Here is a 16291-nt window from a genome sequence, read left to right on the forward strand (position 1 = left end):
AGCCACCTAGCTTTTGGATGGTGGAACCTTCCCCAGAATTTCACACACCTTCAGGAATGCTGCTGTTGAGAAGAATGGGATTTCCGTGCGAAGTGATGACATTCCCTTTCTCATCGAACTCGACCTTCAAGTAGCCCAGGTATTTGCCAAAAGCGTAGGCCTGGACTACAGGAACCTTCCGCCCATCATCAGAGGTGACTATGAATGGGTACTTCCCTTCAGGCTTCTCTGTGGAGGGTGGATTGCCTGAAACACAAGAACCAAAGCCCATCAAGTCCACCTTTGCACACTGCACTGCAGGCCACTGGCCGGATGACGGTGGATTTTAAACTCATGATTTTCCAGCGGCTGTTCTACATGGCTGGCCTATCAGAGCCCTGCTGGGGCATCTGTTCCAGTTTTCAAATGCCCTTTTGGTGCAGGAATCTTGCTGTTTACTTACTCAGCAGGCATTTACTAAGCTATTCCTAAGTCCAGAGCATTGTGCCTGGTGATGTGAACCACACAAAAATGAGGGATGGTGAGATAGATGGCTTAGTGGTTAAGGCACTTGCCTGTGAAGTCCAAGGACCCAGGTTCAAGTCCCCAGTACCCATGTAAAGCCACCCAAAGTGGCATATGCATCTGGAGTTCATTTGCAGTGGATGGAGGAGGCTCTGGAACACCCATTCTCTATCTACCTCTTCCTCTCTCTCTCTCTCTCTTTCCCTCCCTCTCTCTCAAATCAACAAAATATTGAAGAAAATTTAAAAAAGGAATACCATGCATGCCTTTAACCCCAGCACTTAGGAGGTAGAGGAAGGAGGACTGCTGTAAGTTCAAGGCCAACCTGAGACTACAGAGTGAGTTCCAGGTTAGCCTAGGCTAGAGTGAGACCCTACCTTGAAAAACCAAAAATAAATAGACAAAAAAATGGAATATTGCTGTGATTATCCAATCACCCTAGCTCTGGCTCTGTCCCTTTTACCTAGGTGGATTAGCTAGCCATGCTATCTTTTTAAAAAATATTTAGTTTTGTTTATTTATTTGACAGAGAAAGGGGGGATGGGCATGTGCTAGGCCCTCCAGCCACTGCAAATGAACCCCAGATGCGGGCGACCCCTTGTGCATCTGGCTAACATGGGTCCTGGGGAATCGGACTTGGGTCCTTTGGCTTTGCAGGCAAGCACCTTAACTGCTCAGCCATCCCTCAGCCCCATGCCATCTTATTGTGCTTCCATTTCCCTGCTTATAGAACCTTCCTGCCTCCACCTCCCACGTGCTAGGATTCTAGGTGAAATACAGGCAAGGAAACTGAAAGGAGTGCAGTAAAATCCCCAATCCGCAGGACTGTCAAGACAAATGTCTAAATTCCCCCGCACGGTGCTGGATAGACAAAGTCAGCGTAGAGTAAATGCATGTTTATATTCTAAGGTGAAGGCATTCTCTAGAGACCCTGAACACTTAAGAGCTACTATCCTGAATGGGAATGACAGAGCTATCCTTGGATGTTGCTGCTAAATTCTCAGGTACCTTTTGGAAGCGTCACATTGACTCTGGACACCAACCAGCGCAGGCTCCATCTCACAGTGTCGCAGGGAGAACTTGGGAGCCATTCCTCAGCGAGAAGCCTCCTACACACGTGTCTGCCTGAGGGCAGGAGTGTGGCCATGCAGGAAGAGGCATGGTGCCTGGCACCTCACCATTTGTCTTGTGTAAGTTCCTTAGCAGCACCCCTCTTCCATGCATACTGTGTTCTTTATTTTGTTTTTTCTTTTTTTTAAAAATTATTTATTTATTTATTTGAGAGCGACAGACACAGAGAGAAAGACAGATAGAGGGAGAGAGAGAGAATGGGCGCGCCAGGGCTTCCAGCCTCTGCAAACGAACTCCAGACGCATGCGCCCCCTTGTGCATCTGGCTAACGTGGGACCTGGGGAACCGAGCCTCGAACCGGGGTCCTTAGGCTTCACAGGCAAGCACTTAACCGCTAAGCCATCTCTCCAGCCCTTGTTTTTTCTTTTGAGACAGGGTCTCACTATGTAGCATCAGGCTGGACTAAATCTTGTGATCCTCTGGTCTCAGTTGACTCTCAAATGCTAGGATTACAGATGTATCTGACTTGTAATGCATAGCTTACTTCTGTGGAGACAATGGCATAGTTTGGGCTGTTTGGATCAAAGACTACGAACTCTTTTTACCTTTGACCCCAAGACTATTTCTGTTACCTACACCACTATATACATGATCAGCCTTCTCTAACATGTTTCAGAAGGTCCAGAAAACAGCACATGTTGGTTACACACATGGAACAGTTTATGAGAGTTATGGGTTATATCACATTTAGTCCCCCAAGCTTCCCACGAGGTTGGCTATATTATAACTGTACTGGGACTGGAGTGATGGCTTAGTGGTTAAGGTGCTTGCCTGCAAAGTCTAAGGACCCAAGTTCCATTCCCTAGTACCCAGGTAAGCCAGATTCACATAATGGCACATGCGTCTGGAGTTTGCAGTGGCTGGAGGCCCTGGTGTGCCCATTCTCTCTCTTTCTCTCTCTCTCAAATAAATAAATAAAAACAAAACATACAAAATTTACGTGCAAGCCAGGTTTCTGCCTTTGTGTCTGGATTTCTGGGCCTCTCTACCTATGACAAGCCAGGGTGACATGCTACAAGGAACCCATCCCCGCCCTACCCTATGCCTGGAGCAGCCCCTTTCCTGCGCTACAACCAGTGGGTGGAGCAGGAACACTCCAACTACAGTTCCCAAGGAAAATACAGCTCCTTCCAACTTTCATGCCCCATTTTTTCTGGCACAAGCCGTGTGTAGAGTAACAGGGAAGAGGATCAGTTATCAAACTCCTTCTAGGTGCTTCTATCTTGTCCCGGCAAGGACAAGCCTGCTCTTCATTTCAGGGGCCAGAGGTTCCTCTTCTATGCAGACGTTTGGGAAGGTGCAGTTCCTCCAAATGTCCACAAGATGGCAGAGAACACCCCACTCAGGAGGAAAAAGCACTAATAGGTAGCAGAAATCCGGCAAGAGAATGGCAAGCCTGACTTTTGTTCTGCCTTGCATAAGAAATATCCAAGCTTAAATAGAATGTAAAAGTTAGCAACCTGACAATCCTGTCAAATGCCTCACTAGCTCTGCCTGTACTAGCAAACAGGAGTAGCAAACCCTGCTTTCATCTGACAGCAGCACTCCCCAGTGCAGAAAGGCCAGGATGTTCCTTTTTCAAGAGCAAAAGATGTGTCAAGGGCATTTCACACGGGCTTAATCGGGAGCTGGGAAGCTGTGCCCCTATGGCTGAGACAGTTGTTGGCACAGAAAATGTATGAGTTCATATTTTGCACACCATCCTATACTATCCAGCCAAAGACCTAACTTTTCAAAAAAAATATTATTTATTTATATATTTGCAAGGAGAGGGAGAGAGAGAGAATGGGTGCACCAGGGCCTCCAGCTGCTGCAAATGAACTTCAGATGCATGCACCACCTTTTGCATGTGGCTTTACATGGGCACTGGGAAATCAAACCCAGGTAGTCAGGCTTTGTAAGCAAGTGCATTTAACCATGGAGTCACCTCTCCAGCCCCAGTTTATTTATTTATTTATCTTTAGAGATAGAGAGAGAGAGAGTGAGAGAGAGAGTGAATTGGCATGCCAGGGCTTGCACCACCTAGTGGGCATATGCAACTTTGCACTTGCTTCACCTTTGTGTGTCTGGCTTACATAGGATCTGAAGAGTTGAACAAGTTAGGCTTCATAGGCAAGCACCTTAACTGGTAAGCCATCCCTCCAGGTCTTTTTATAAAAAGTTTATTTTTATTTTTATTTATTTATTAGAGACAGAGAGGGCGGGGAGAGAGAGAATATGAGTGTGCCAGGGCCTCTAGCCACTGCAAATGAACTCCAGATGTATGCGCCACTGCACATCTGGCTTTATGTGGGTCCTGGGGAATCGGACACTTGGGTCCTTTGGCTTTGCCGGCAAGCATCCCATAGGGTGACATTAATGGATAATCCCAGGACAGGGTCAGGTCATCTGCTGGTATGCTCCACACCATGCCCTTCTCCTCCCTTCATAGCATGCTTCCTTAGTACCTATGTTGTCATTCATTTGCACACTCACTTGCATAATTTTGGGAATGTTTTCTTCTTCCTTTTTTTTTTTTAAAAATTGTAAACAGCTCAAATGTTTTTCTTTTTTATATTTATTTATATTTGAGAGAGAGAGAGAATGGGCATGCCAGAGCTTGTAGCCACTGCGGATAAGCTCCAGACACATGCAACAACTTGTGCCTCTGGCTTACATGGGTACTGGGGAATCAAAGCTGGGTCCTTAAGCTTCGTAGGCAAGCACCTTAACCACTAAGACAACTCTTTTTTTTTTTTTTTTAAGGCATTTTTGAGGAAGGGTCTTACTCTAACTCAATCTGATGAACAATTCACTCTGTAGCCCTAGGCTGGCCTTGAACTCATGGCTCTCCTCCTACCTCAGCCTCCCTAGTACTGGGGCTAAAGGTGTGTACTACCACACCCAGGTTTACTTGTGTCTTTTTGCAATGACAATCTGATCAAGGTCAAGACCCCTCTAAAGACAAGTTCCAGGGGGGTCAGTCAGTGGTAACTATCTCCAGGGCTGTCTAGCACATAGTTTGTACTCAATAAATATCTGTGGAGTGACTTATGTTTCGAATATATCTTCTACAGTTCCTGTATTTTAAACAATCCCCAAAGCAGCGGTGGGGGCTTTAAGATGTGGCTGGAGCTCAAGGCTCTGCTCCCACGAGCACACTCATGTTATCGCAGGCGGGGCTTGTTGTGTCAGTAAGTCCAGCACGCTCCTGCTCCTCCTGCACTTTCTCTGGCCATATGATGCCATGTGTCACCTTAGGAGACAGCACAAAGCCCTCACCAGGATTGGCCTCTCGATCTTGGGCTTTCCAGCCTCCAGAGAATCATGACTTGCACTGTTGGTAAACTACTCAGAATGCGGTGTTCTGGTTGGTAGCACACAGAGAGCCAAGACAGTAACTCTACTTGAGCACGTTAGCAAATCCTTTCTCATAGGTCATCCAAAAGTTTTATGCTTTCCTTGTGATAGCATCTATGTGCAGGGGCCAGCGATGTCTGATATCAACCCCCGCTCACTGACTCTCTTCAGTTCAGCTTCCTCATCTTATTGAACCTGGTGGGCGGGTAAAGAAAAGAGCCCGAGTGGAGGCTGGGAACTGAAAGCACGGAATCCTAACCACTAGGCCTCCCGGGAAGCAGACCTGGGAACTGAGAGCAGCTAACCCTAACCACTCACTAGACCATCACGGGAGGTAGAGCCTGGGAACCTAGAATGGATTTTGGTGTTAGTTCAGTTTCATTCCGGTCTCTTGACCTTGGGAAAGATGCTTAGCCTCTAACTTTTTGTTTGTTTGTTTGTTTCAAGGTAGCGTCTCATTCTGGCCCCGGGCTGACCTAGAATTCACTAGGTAGTCTCAGCTGGCCTTGACCTCACACTGACTCTACTGCCTCTGCCTCCCAAGTGGCGGGATTAAAGGCGTGCGCCACTATGCCCAGCTTCTAGCTTCTAATTTTGACTCTAATCACGTGGCCTAAATTTGTAAAACAAAGTATTTGATCAGTGGCTTAAGCCCACGGTGGTTTAACTTCAGCTCAGCTATTGAGTTGAAGCCATCTCTGGGTGCTGAAACTCAGCTCTGTGATTCCTGACACTCTGTGATAATCAGGACACACGGAAAAGACGGCTGATCTGAGGACTTCGGAGTCCAGCCCCGCCTGGCCCCTCCAGGCCTCTCATCACCCCGGGTGTCTCATGTGAGGGAAGCTCCAGTGTTGAGGACAAGAGAGTTATAGGGGGGAAGAGACTCCATCCCTCCTCGTATCCCTTTCTCTCCTTTGCCGTGGCCCAGTCAAGCAAGGCCAGCACCAAGAGGAGTGAGTCACGGTCTCTTCGCCCGGCCCAGAAAGCTTGCTAGCCCTTACTCTCCCCATGGGCTCCTTTACTCCCTCCAGCTCCCCACATGGCAGGAGCTCCCTGAAGTTTCTTTTCCCTCTTTTTTTTTTCCCCCATGGTTTTTCCAGGCCATCCACGTGGGATCTCTAGCCACTTGGGTGCCTTTCCTTGGCTGTGTACTTCCCTCAATAAATATAATAATTTAATAAAATAAATAAATAATTGCTTGAGGGATATTTAGAGAACCAGCTCTATATGTGGAAGAGTGTGAGGGAGATATTCTTAGAACAGATAACTACCATATTTGCCTTCGACCTCTATGTTCCAAGTCCAGGTCTATGAATATTTTACCTCATTTAATCCCTAAGACAGTTTTCTTAGGTAGCTATACCACTGCCACCATTTTCAACAAAAGGAAGCTCAAGCTCAAAGTGTTCAGTAACTTGTCTAGTTTTAGACAGACATCATAACTGAGCAGGAAAGAACTTGAGCCTGGGCTGGAGAGATGGGTTAGCAGTTAAGGTGCTTACCTGCAAAGGCACAGGAGCTAGGTTTGACTCCCCAGGACCCATGAAAGCCAGATGCATAAGGTAGCATGTGTCTGGGGTTCGTCTGCAGTGGCTGGAGGCCCTGACGCACCCATTCTCCCTCTCTCTCTCTCTGCCTCTTTATATCTATCTCTCAAATAAAAAAAATATTTTTTGGGGGGGGTTTTCGAGGTAGGGTTTCACTTTAACTCAGGCTGACCTGGAATTCACTATGTAGTCTCAGGGTGGCCTCGAACTCATGGTGATCCTCCTACCTCTGCCTCCCGAGTGCCGGGATTAAAGGCATGTGCCACCATGCCCGGCAATAAAAATATTTTTTTAAATTAATTAATTTTTTTTTAATTAATTATTTTTTATTGACAACTTCTATTATTGTAAACAATATCCCATGGTAATTCCCTCCGTACAGGTTCTTCTTCTTTCTTTCTTTCTTTTTTTTTTTTTTTTTAAATTTTATTTATTTATTTATTTGAGAGCTACAGACACAGAGAGAAAGACAGATAGAGGAAGAGAGAGAGAGAATGGGCGCGCCAGGGCTTCCAGCCTCTGCAAACGAACTCCAGACGCGTGCGCCCCCTTGTGCATCTGGCTAACGTGGGACCTGGGGAACTGAGCCTCGAACCGGGGTCCTTAGGCTTCACAGGCAAGCGCTTAACCGCTAAGCCATCTCTCCAGCCCAATAAAAATATTTTTAAAAAAACCTGAGAAATTGAGTCTGTAGGAGTCCCAGCTCTTTCTATAATCCCAAGTCCCATCCCAGTGAGAGTCAGAGAGATGAGATCCTATGGAAGACCATTACACAGCAAAGCTGAAGAAGCTCAAAGGTCCATGCTGTGATGGAATCGGTGCCTCGGACTGTGACAGGCCCACCTCGTTGTAAGTTTCCCTTCTATAACTCTGCCTCAGTGATGGACCTTAACCGTGGCTTGTTCAGTCATTCTTTTCAGATTTTGGCTTTTGATAGAGCATTTCATCTCGGAGAGCAGCTTTAGCAGACATAGGAAAGCTTTCAGTGTTACGGGGTTGCAACACGACCTGGCTTTGCTCCGGGAGCAGGCGCTGAGGCTGGGCGAGGAGCAGGCGCTAAGTGAAAGGACCTGAGCGGATGACCGCTGGAACGAGCGAGTCCCTGCTCTCACGGTGGTCAGAATCACCCAGCCAGATCCTCGGTGAGGCCAGGGGTCACACCTCTGCCCTTTGGCTCATTCCCCAGTGCACTTAATAAACCGCAGCTGTCAGCAGTCCTTATCAAATGCCCAAGGAAACAGTTGTCCCTGCGGGTCTTTCCCTGGCCGGTGAATGTGGCAAACTCTAAGGTCGTTTCCTTGCTTGGAAGGACAAGATTATCTAAAGCTCAGCTTCCTTTCTCCTTCTCTTCCTCCTCCTCCTCTTCCTCTTCTTTTCCTCCTTCTATTTTGTTGTTTTGAGATAGGCTCCCGTGTAGCTCAGGCTGGCCTAGAACTTGCTATGCATTAGAGGAGGCCCATGAACTCCTGTTCTTCCTACTTCTACCTTTCAAGGGCAGAAATTATAGGCCTATGTCACTACATTTATTTGGCTTAAACCCCAGGTTCTTAAACTATGGATCATGACCCCATATGGAGTTGCTCAACTGAATGTAAGAGTCACAAAGAATATATGGCATCAGTGCCAGGCGTGGTGGCACTCACCTTTCATCCCATCCTGAGACTACATAGTGAATTCCAGGTCAGCCTGGGCTAGTTAGACCCTACCTTGAAAAACCAAAAAAGCAAAAAAAAAAAAAAAGAAAAAACTACATGGCAACAGTAAAAGGTTTCTGAATGTGCAATGACCAAAAATTAATTCAAAGCCAAATAAACTTACAGTAAATTCAAGGCGCTTCTGGCAGCACTCACCTGTGTGGCATCACATGACCTCTCTGCAGCCTTGGTTCTGAGCACACACGTGCATTTTGCACTATAGATGCTGTCATACCAATGCCCGAAACACCCTGGCTCAGATTCAAGACTATTGTATGTTATGAACTACAGTGAGCATACACAGTTCTCTGTCCTTAAAGAAGTGTCATGGGGAGGAGCCTGGCGAGCAGTTCAAGGCTTGCAAAGCTTGTTGACCTGGGGTTCGATTCCCAAGCTACCCACTCAAGCCAGGAAGTCTGACCAGAGGGTCAGAGCAGAATTCTGGAGCTGTGTGGAGACGCCCATGTCTCAGCTCTTGGCCCACAAATGAAGGTGTGGAGGTGAAGTGGAGGTGACAGTCATGTGGGGCTGGGAGCAAGAGGCTGGGTCAGCAGCCACACAGACGTCTTTCAGGATGAAGGCACGGGCTGGAGTTCAGGAGAAGACAGGAACGTGGGCGTTAACCAATCAGTGACATGGAAGAGTTCCAGGAGGCCGTGGCTACAGTGATAAGAGCAGGCAGGTCACGTGGGCCTCAGAGGAGTTCAGTGCAGTAGCCCAAGGACATTAATCTATTATGAACAACAGAAAATGATCTTGGGGCTTTCCCATTGCCAAGGAATGATGCTCCTGCCTTCTTGTGGGCAGGAGCCCTCTGTATTCTTTCCTCTCTTTCTCTAAGCACTTTAAGCTCTATAATCTAACCTCTCCAAACATAAATAAAACGATTTTCTACAATCTTGAAAAGTAAGTAGTCTCTATGCATGGATGCCTTTCTAGACAACAGCGTATCAGAGAGGAGTGGTTAGAGAACATCAGTAGTAATTCCTGACCTCTGTCCTGACTGAACCGTACATAGACTCATGTGTCCGCTTGCCCACGACCGTAGCTCACCACACGGATTTGTAAACCACTTGGTTCAAATACTGAGAGACAGACAGGAAGCTGGTATCCTAGGAGTCCTTTCAAGGGCTGCAAATAAAAGGAAGTCCCTGGCACGTCTGCTGTAGGTTCCAACCTGAGCTCACCTGGCTACTTTTTTCTCAAGGTGATAACCTAGACTCTAGGATTGCACTCCTTTGGAGAAAGCATTTTCAGCCCCATCCCTTTCCATGCAGCTTTAACACTTTGTAAGCCTGGCTGAGAAACCCTCTCCACTATGACCGTGAGAGCCACCAAGCGATGCCAGGGCTAGTGATGAGATGTGTGGGAGCTGCCTGCCCTCATCATGTGAAGAGGAGCACTTCATACCCTGTGTGAGTCATGTTTCATGAAATTCTAAGGGTTTTTGTTTTGTTTTGTCTTCAAGGCAGGGCCTTACTCTAGCCCAGGCTGACCTGGAACTCACTCTGTAGCCCAGGCTGGCCTTGAACTCATGATTATCTTCCTACCTCTGCTCCAGAATGCTGGGATTAAGGTGTGCGCCACCACAATTAGCACATTCTGCCTTTTTTTTTTTTTTTTGAGGTAGGGTCTCACTCTAGCCCAGGCTGACCTGGAATTCACTATGTAGTCTCAGGATGGCCTCGAACTCACAGTGATCCTCCTGCCTCTGCCTCCCAAGTGCTGGGATTAAAGGCATGTGCCACCACACCCGGATCATTCTGCTTTTATCCCAAAGCAGTAAGCACAGTGCAGTGAAGCAGAGAGCAAAAAGCTGAGTTTTAAAATTCCCGACTAGGGCCGCAGAGAAGGCTCAACAGTTAAGGCGCTTGATTACAATGTCTGATGACTTGGGTTCGATTACCCAGTACCCACGTAAAGCCAGATGTACAAAGTGACCCATGAGTGTGGAGTTTGTTTGCAGCAGCAATAGGTCCTGGCATACCCGTTGTCTCATCTCTCTCTTCTTGCAAATAAATAAATAAAATATTTTTAAAACAAAGCTAAACAAAAGCCTATGGGCTAGATGGGCTAGGGACCAGCTGGCAGAGTTTGTCTAGCATGCATAAATCCCTGGGTTTAATCCTTGGCTTCAGCCCCAGCCCTGCATAAACCAGGTGCAGTGGTGCATGCTTGCAATCCCTCAGCTCCATCTCGGGTTTGAGACCTGCCTGGGATGCATACGACCCTGTCTCACTCAATCTATAGCTAGAGATATATATGGGGTAGGTACAATAGAATGAAACTAAAGATTTAGTAAAATGTGTTGTTAACCTGCACAATAATGGGCTCATAAACATGTTGTCATGGATGATGGAAGAATGACAAAAAAAAAAAGTCATCAAAATGGAGGAGAATCAGGTGTGGCGGTGCATGCCTTTAATCCTAGCACTTGCGAGGCAGAGGTATAGGAGGATCACTGTGAGTTTGAGGCCAGCCTGAGACTACATAGTGAGTTCCAGGTCAGCCTGGGCCAGAGCGAGAGCTTACCTTGAAAAACAAAAAAAGAAAAGGGACTAGTTGGGAAGAAGGGGTTCAGTGGGAGGGAATCTGGGGAGGAGGGAAAAAAGAAAGTAATGAGAGGGGATTGTTTTCAAAATAAATATGTACACATACAAAAACTGTCAACAAAAATATAATCTTGGGGCCGGAGAGATGACTCCGCAGTTAAGGTGCTTGCCTGTGAAGCCTAAGGATCCAGGTTCAATTCCCCAGTAAGTACATAAGCCAGCTGCACAAGGTGGTACATGCGTCTGGAGTTTGTCTGCGGTGGCTGGAGGCCCTGGCACACCCATTTTTTTTTCTCTCTCTCTTTGTCTTTATCTGCTTGCAAATAAAATATATTTCAACTTTTTTTTTTTAAAGACTTGATAAAAGTACAGAAAATATCAGAGGGCAATTCAACTTCTTTGGGAACATTTTCTTTCAAGTATGTGTATGCGTGATTTGAAAAGGCTCTTAACATGATTTAAATTTACAAAAAAGTGTGTTGACTATATTTATTAATTAATCATGTGTAACAGATAATTATTTTAATTTCATGATAATTGCATAAAATGGTAGAATTTTTTTGTTTTGGTAGATTTAAAAGTTTTTTTTTCTAAGAATTATTTATTTGAGCGAGCGAGAGAGGAAGAGGCAGGCAGAGAGAGCATGGGTGTGCCAGGGCCTCCTGCCACTGCAGATGAACGGCAGACACACTCACCACCTTAGTGCACCTGGCTTTACGCAGGTACTGGGGAATTGAACCCAGACAGTGAAATTTTGCAATCAAATACCTTCAACCCCTGAGCCATCTCCTCCCCTCCCCCACCTTATTTTCTAGGTAGGGTCTCACTCTAGCACAGGCTAATCTGGAACTCACAAAAGTCTTCTGACTTCAGCCTCCCAAGTGCTGGATTAAAGGTTTATGCCACTATCCTTAGTTTTAGAGGACTCTTGGTTTGCAAATTGGGTTCTGCTTTTTTTTCTAACTTCTTATTGACAGCTTCCATAAGTATAGACAATAAAACCATGATAATTCCCTCCTTTCACTCCCATTCTTCCTTCTCAAATCCACCCTCTGTTGAATCCTCTTCCCCTTCCAATTAGTCTCTTTTATTTTGATATTACCATCTTTTGGAGGAATATTTAAAAATATTTTTATTTATTTATTTGAGACAGAGAGAGGGAGAGAATGGGCATACCAGGGCCTCCAGCCACTGCAAACGAACTCCAGATGCATGTGCCACCCTGTGCAGCTGGCTTACGTGGGTCCTGGGGAGTTGAACCTGGGTCCTTCGGCTTTGCAGGCAAATGCCTTAACCATTAAACTATCCCTCCAGCCCATGGAGGAATATTTTTTTAATATATATATATTTTTTATTTGCGAGCGACAGAGAAAGAGTGAGTGAGAGAGAGAATGGGTCTGCCAGGTTTTCCAGCCACTGCAACAAACTCCAGATGCGTGCGCCCCCTTGTGCATCTGGCAAACGTGGGTCCTGAGGAATAGAGCCTTGAACCGGAGTCCTTAGGCTTCACAGGCAAGCACTTAACCACTAAGCCATCTCTCCAGCCCAGGAATATGTTTTTAAAGCTTGGAAAATTTATTTTAGACAGGTTAGTAGGCTTTATTCCCTATTTTGTCCTGTAACTACCTTCAGTTGTTAGTGCCTTAGAAGAGAATCAAAATAGATTTTCCTGAGAACAAGTTTTATCTTGGTAAGCCAGGATGAAATGTAAGATAAATGACTAACCCTCAGTTATGTCAGTGTTCTGGAGACTAAAATGATGTAATTCAAGATTTACAGATAAGCAAGCCCCAGCTTTGTCCTCAAATCTTTCTTTCATCCCGCACAGCGGGACTTCACTGGCCTGGACAATAGTTATAAAATGAAAGCAAAAATAGCCACCCCCCATCCTTTCAGGCCAGTAGGGACTGCAGTCAATAGGCACCCACCATGGGCTGTGGGTATTCAAATTATGCCATAAACTGGCATCAATTACGATGCATAAGGCATGTCAAATTGACATGAGATAAGGTAAAAAAAAATAGTCTACCTATTGAATGATAAATGGTATTTTAAAAAGTAAAAAGAGCCGGGCGTGGTGTCGCACGCCTTTAATCCCAGTACTCGGGAGGCAGAGGTAGGAGGATTGCCGTGAGTTCGAGGCCACCCTGAAACTCCATAGTGAATTCCAGGTCAGCCTGGGCTAGAGTGAGACCCTACCTTGAAAAAAATAAATAAATAAAAAGAAAGAAAAGCCAGGCAGGATGGCAACTCCTGCAATCCCAGCACTTGGGGGGTAGAGGCAGGAGGATCAAGATCAGTCTTGACTACATCGTGAGTTTGAGGCCACCCTGGGATTCACAAGACTGTCTCAAAACAAAACAAAACATAAAGACTGGAACAACAAAAACAAAGATGTCAGAGCCTAGCACACATGAGGACCTGGGTTCAATTCCCAGTACTGCAAACAAATAAATATGTCAGGCTGCATTCCAGGTGCTTTGTGAAAAGTTTACCTCACTTTGTATGTGTCTGTATGTGAACATGCACACACATTCTTATCAGGACTCCGAGCCAGTGACATTTGAAACCAGTACTGTAAAGGATAAAGGGGCGGGAGACCTAAGTCACTCCCACTGTGGGCCTGACGTTATCTCAGAGAGAAGCTAAGAAAAATCTTGGGAAAAGTGTTTTAACAGGTCCTGTGTCCACAGAGCTGGTGCATAATTGAAATAAGGTCAGGCTTGGTCCCCAGTGTGGTGGCCTTGAGAGGGGGTAGAGTCTTTAAGAAGTGAGATCTAATAAGAGGGGCTGAGGTAATTGGGGAGAGGTTGATGGAGGAGATTAATGCAGTTCTCTGAGGCCCCATTTAGTTCTCATGAGAGGAGGACGCTATGAAGCAAGGCCTCTCCACACACTTGGCCTTTTCTGCATACATTCATTCCCTTCTTGCTTCCCTGCCATGTCACGACCAGCTACAGGGTGTTTATCCAAGGCCAAAGTGATAAAGCTGGCTGTTCCTGGACTTTCAACCTCTTAAACTGTGAGCAAAATAAATCTCTTCTGTGTGTGTGCGTGTGTGCGTGTGTGTGTGTGTGTGTGTGCGTGCGTGTGTATAATAGTTTTTGCTTGCAAGGAGAGAGGGAAAGAGAGAGAGGGGGAGAAAGAGAAAGACAGGAGCTCCTGCCACTGCAAATGAACTCCATTTCCCACTTTGAGTATCTGGTCTTACACAGGTACTGGAAATTTGAACCTAGGCGGCCAAGTTTTGCATGCAAGTGCCTTTAACCTCTGAGCCATCTTTCCAGCCCAATCTCTCCAATCTCTTTTGTTCTTTTCCCTTTTTCTTTTGCAATGAGGGTGAGGCAAGTGCTTCAATCTCTCCCCTCCCCCCCTTTTTTGGCTTTTCGAGGTAGGGTCTCATTCTAGTCCAGGGTGACCTGGAACTCACTATGTAGTCTCAGGGTGGCCTCGAAATCACAGCGATCCTCCTACCTCTGCCTCCCAAGTGCTGGGATTAAAGGCATGAGCCACCACGCCCGGCTCCACCACCTTTTTTTTTCAAGGTAGGGTCTGGTTCTAACCCAGGCTGACCTGGTATTCACTCTGTGGTCTCAAACTGGCCTTGAACTCACAGTGATCCTTCTCCTTCAGTCTCCCAAGTGCTAGGATTAAAGGCTGTGCCACCATGCCTGGCCTAACTAATCTCTTTTCTTTGTAAAATATTCACACAGCTTCAGATATTTTGTGGTGGCAATAGGAAACAGCTTAAGACGGAAGTCATTTGCTTACACTACTTGTTACAGTTATGGACTCACAGTGGCCCTTATAACAGGTATGTGAGGTATCTCTCTAATCCCATAGGTGGGCATCAGGCACAGACAAAATGGTGTGCATTCAGCAGGACGGCATTTTCATCCCCCAGTGCCGCCAGCGATGCTGGGCTCTTCTGCCTTGGCTCTCCAAGTTATTTCATCGCTCCTGGAGCTGGGCTTAGAGAGTGGGCTTCAGATGTGTGGCTGCAGTGTCACAGGAAGGTCCCATCCCATCCCATCTATCATTAGCCCATTGCTTACTGACCACCTTTATGTGCCAGACATCTTTTCCCATGAAACCGTATTTACCCTAGTGCTCAGCCTTTTCTAATCTAATATCTCTTAGCCTGTCTGTTCGAAAGTGCTAGGTGTGGTGGCGCATCCCTTTAATCCCAGCACTGGGAAGCAGAGGTAGGAGGGTTGCCGTGAGTTCAAGGCCACCCTGAGACTACATAGTGAATTCCAGGTCAGCCTGGACTACAGTGAGACCCTACCTCGAAAAACAACAAACAAACAAAAAACGGAACTGGAGAGATAGTTGAATGGTTAAGGCACTTGCTTGCGATGCGTAAGGACACAAGTTCAATTCCCTAGTACCCATGTAAGCCAGATGTACAAGGTAGTGCATGTGTCTGGAGTTCATTTGCAGTGGCTAGAGGCCCTGGCACAACCATTCTCTCTCATAAATCAATAAATAAAAAAATGTAAAAATATATAAAAAATTTAAAAAGTCACCCTGCTGCTGACAATCCATGAAGCTGATTTCATAATCACTAATGAGTGGAATTTCAGTTTGAAATTCTTTAAGACCTGTAAAACAGTTGAACTGGCACACATTAAGATGTATGTTATTTTATTAAGTGACGGCCTGACTACTTGTTGAGTCACAATTTTGAACACCACGTGCTTGCCAGTAAGCACTTTCAACCACCTGTATAGCAGAATACAGCTCTGCACGATGAAGAAGCACCATTCTTCCATGGACTGTCTCACAGAACTTCTCCACTGCTGTATGTGGGATGAGTGGTTCCGCCTCGGGAAGCCATGTTCACAGGACCACAGTGGTTAAGCGACTTGCTCAAGTCATTCAAGTGAATTAGGAAGGAAAGCTCCAGATCCAAAAAAATTGCTTTTCTGCCTTTTCTTTTTAGGATTTGCATTGTACCTCATTTTCTGATTGCAAGAATATCATGTATTCTGTATTTGAAAATACTCAGAAGTGCAAGGAAGAAAATCAAAATCAAATTCTTTAAAAAAAACTTTTGATTTATTTATTTACTTATTTTGAGAGAGAGAGAGAGAGAGAGAGAGAGAGAGAGAGAAGAGAGACAGAATGGGTGCCCCAGGGCCTCTAGCCATTGCAAATGAACTATGTACACATATGCCACCTTGTGCATCTAGCCTATGTGGGTCCTGCGGAATTGAACCTGGATCCTTAGGATTCGCAGGCCAGTGCCTTAACTGCTAAGACATCTCTCCAGTACCTAAAATTCAATTCTTTCCAAACCAGACATGGTAGTGCATGTTAATAACCCCAGCATTCGGGGTGGGGGGCAAAGGCAGGAGGATCTTTGAGGCCTGTATGGGCTACATAGTGAAAACCAGACTCAAAAAAATCAAAGCCTGCTGGGCATGGTGGCACATGCCTTTAATCCCAGCCCTCGGGAGGCAGAGGTAGGAGGATCGCTGTGAATTCGAGGCCACCCTGAGACTCCATAGTGAGTTCC

At 46.0% G+C, this 16291-nt stretch overlaps 1 protein-coding gene across 1 annotated transcript in view; it reads right to left on the reverse strand.

The window, feature by feature from the left end:
* Nt5e (5'-nucleotidase ecto) overlaps positions 1–16291 on the reverse strand; it is a 74125-nt gene that overhangs the window by 11017 nt on the left and 46817 nt on the right. Inside the window, exon 4 of the mRNA XM_004660460.2 lies at positions 49–246. Within this exon, the coding sequence (XP_004660517.2) occupies positions 49–246 (198 nt within the window). The remainder of the gene's footprint in view (positions 1–48; positions 247–16291) is intronic.

The sequence above is a fragment of the Jaculus jaculus genome, chromosome 10, assembly GCF_020740685.1.
Source record: "Jaculus jaculus isolate mJacJac1 chromosome 10, mJacJac1.mat.Y.cur, whole genome shotgun sequence".
NCBI lineage: Eukaryota > Metazoa > Chordata > Mammalia > Rodentia > Dipodidae > Jaculus > Jaculus jaculus.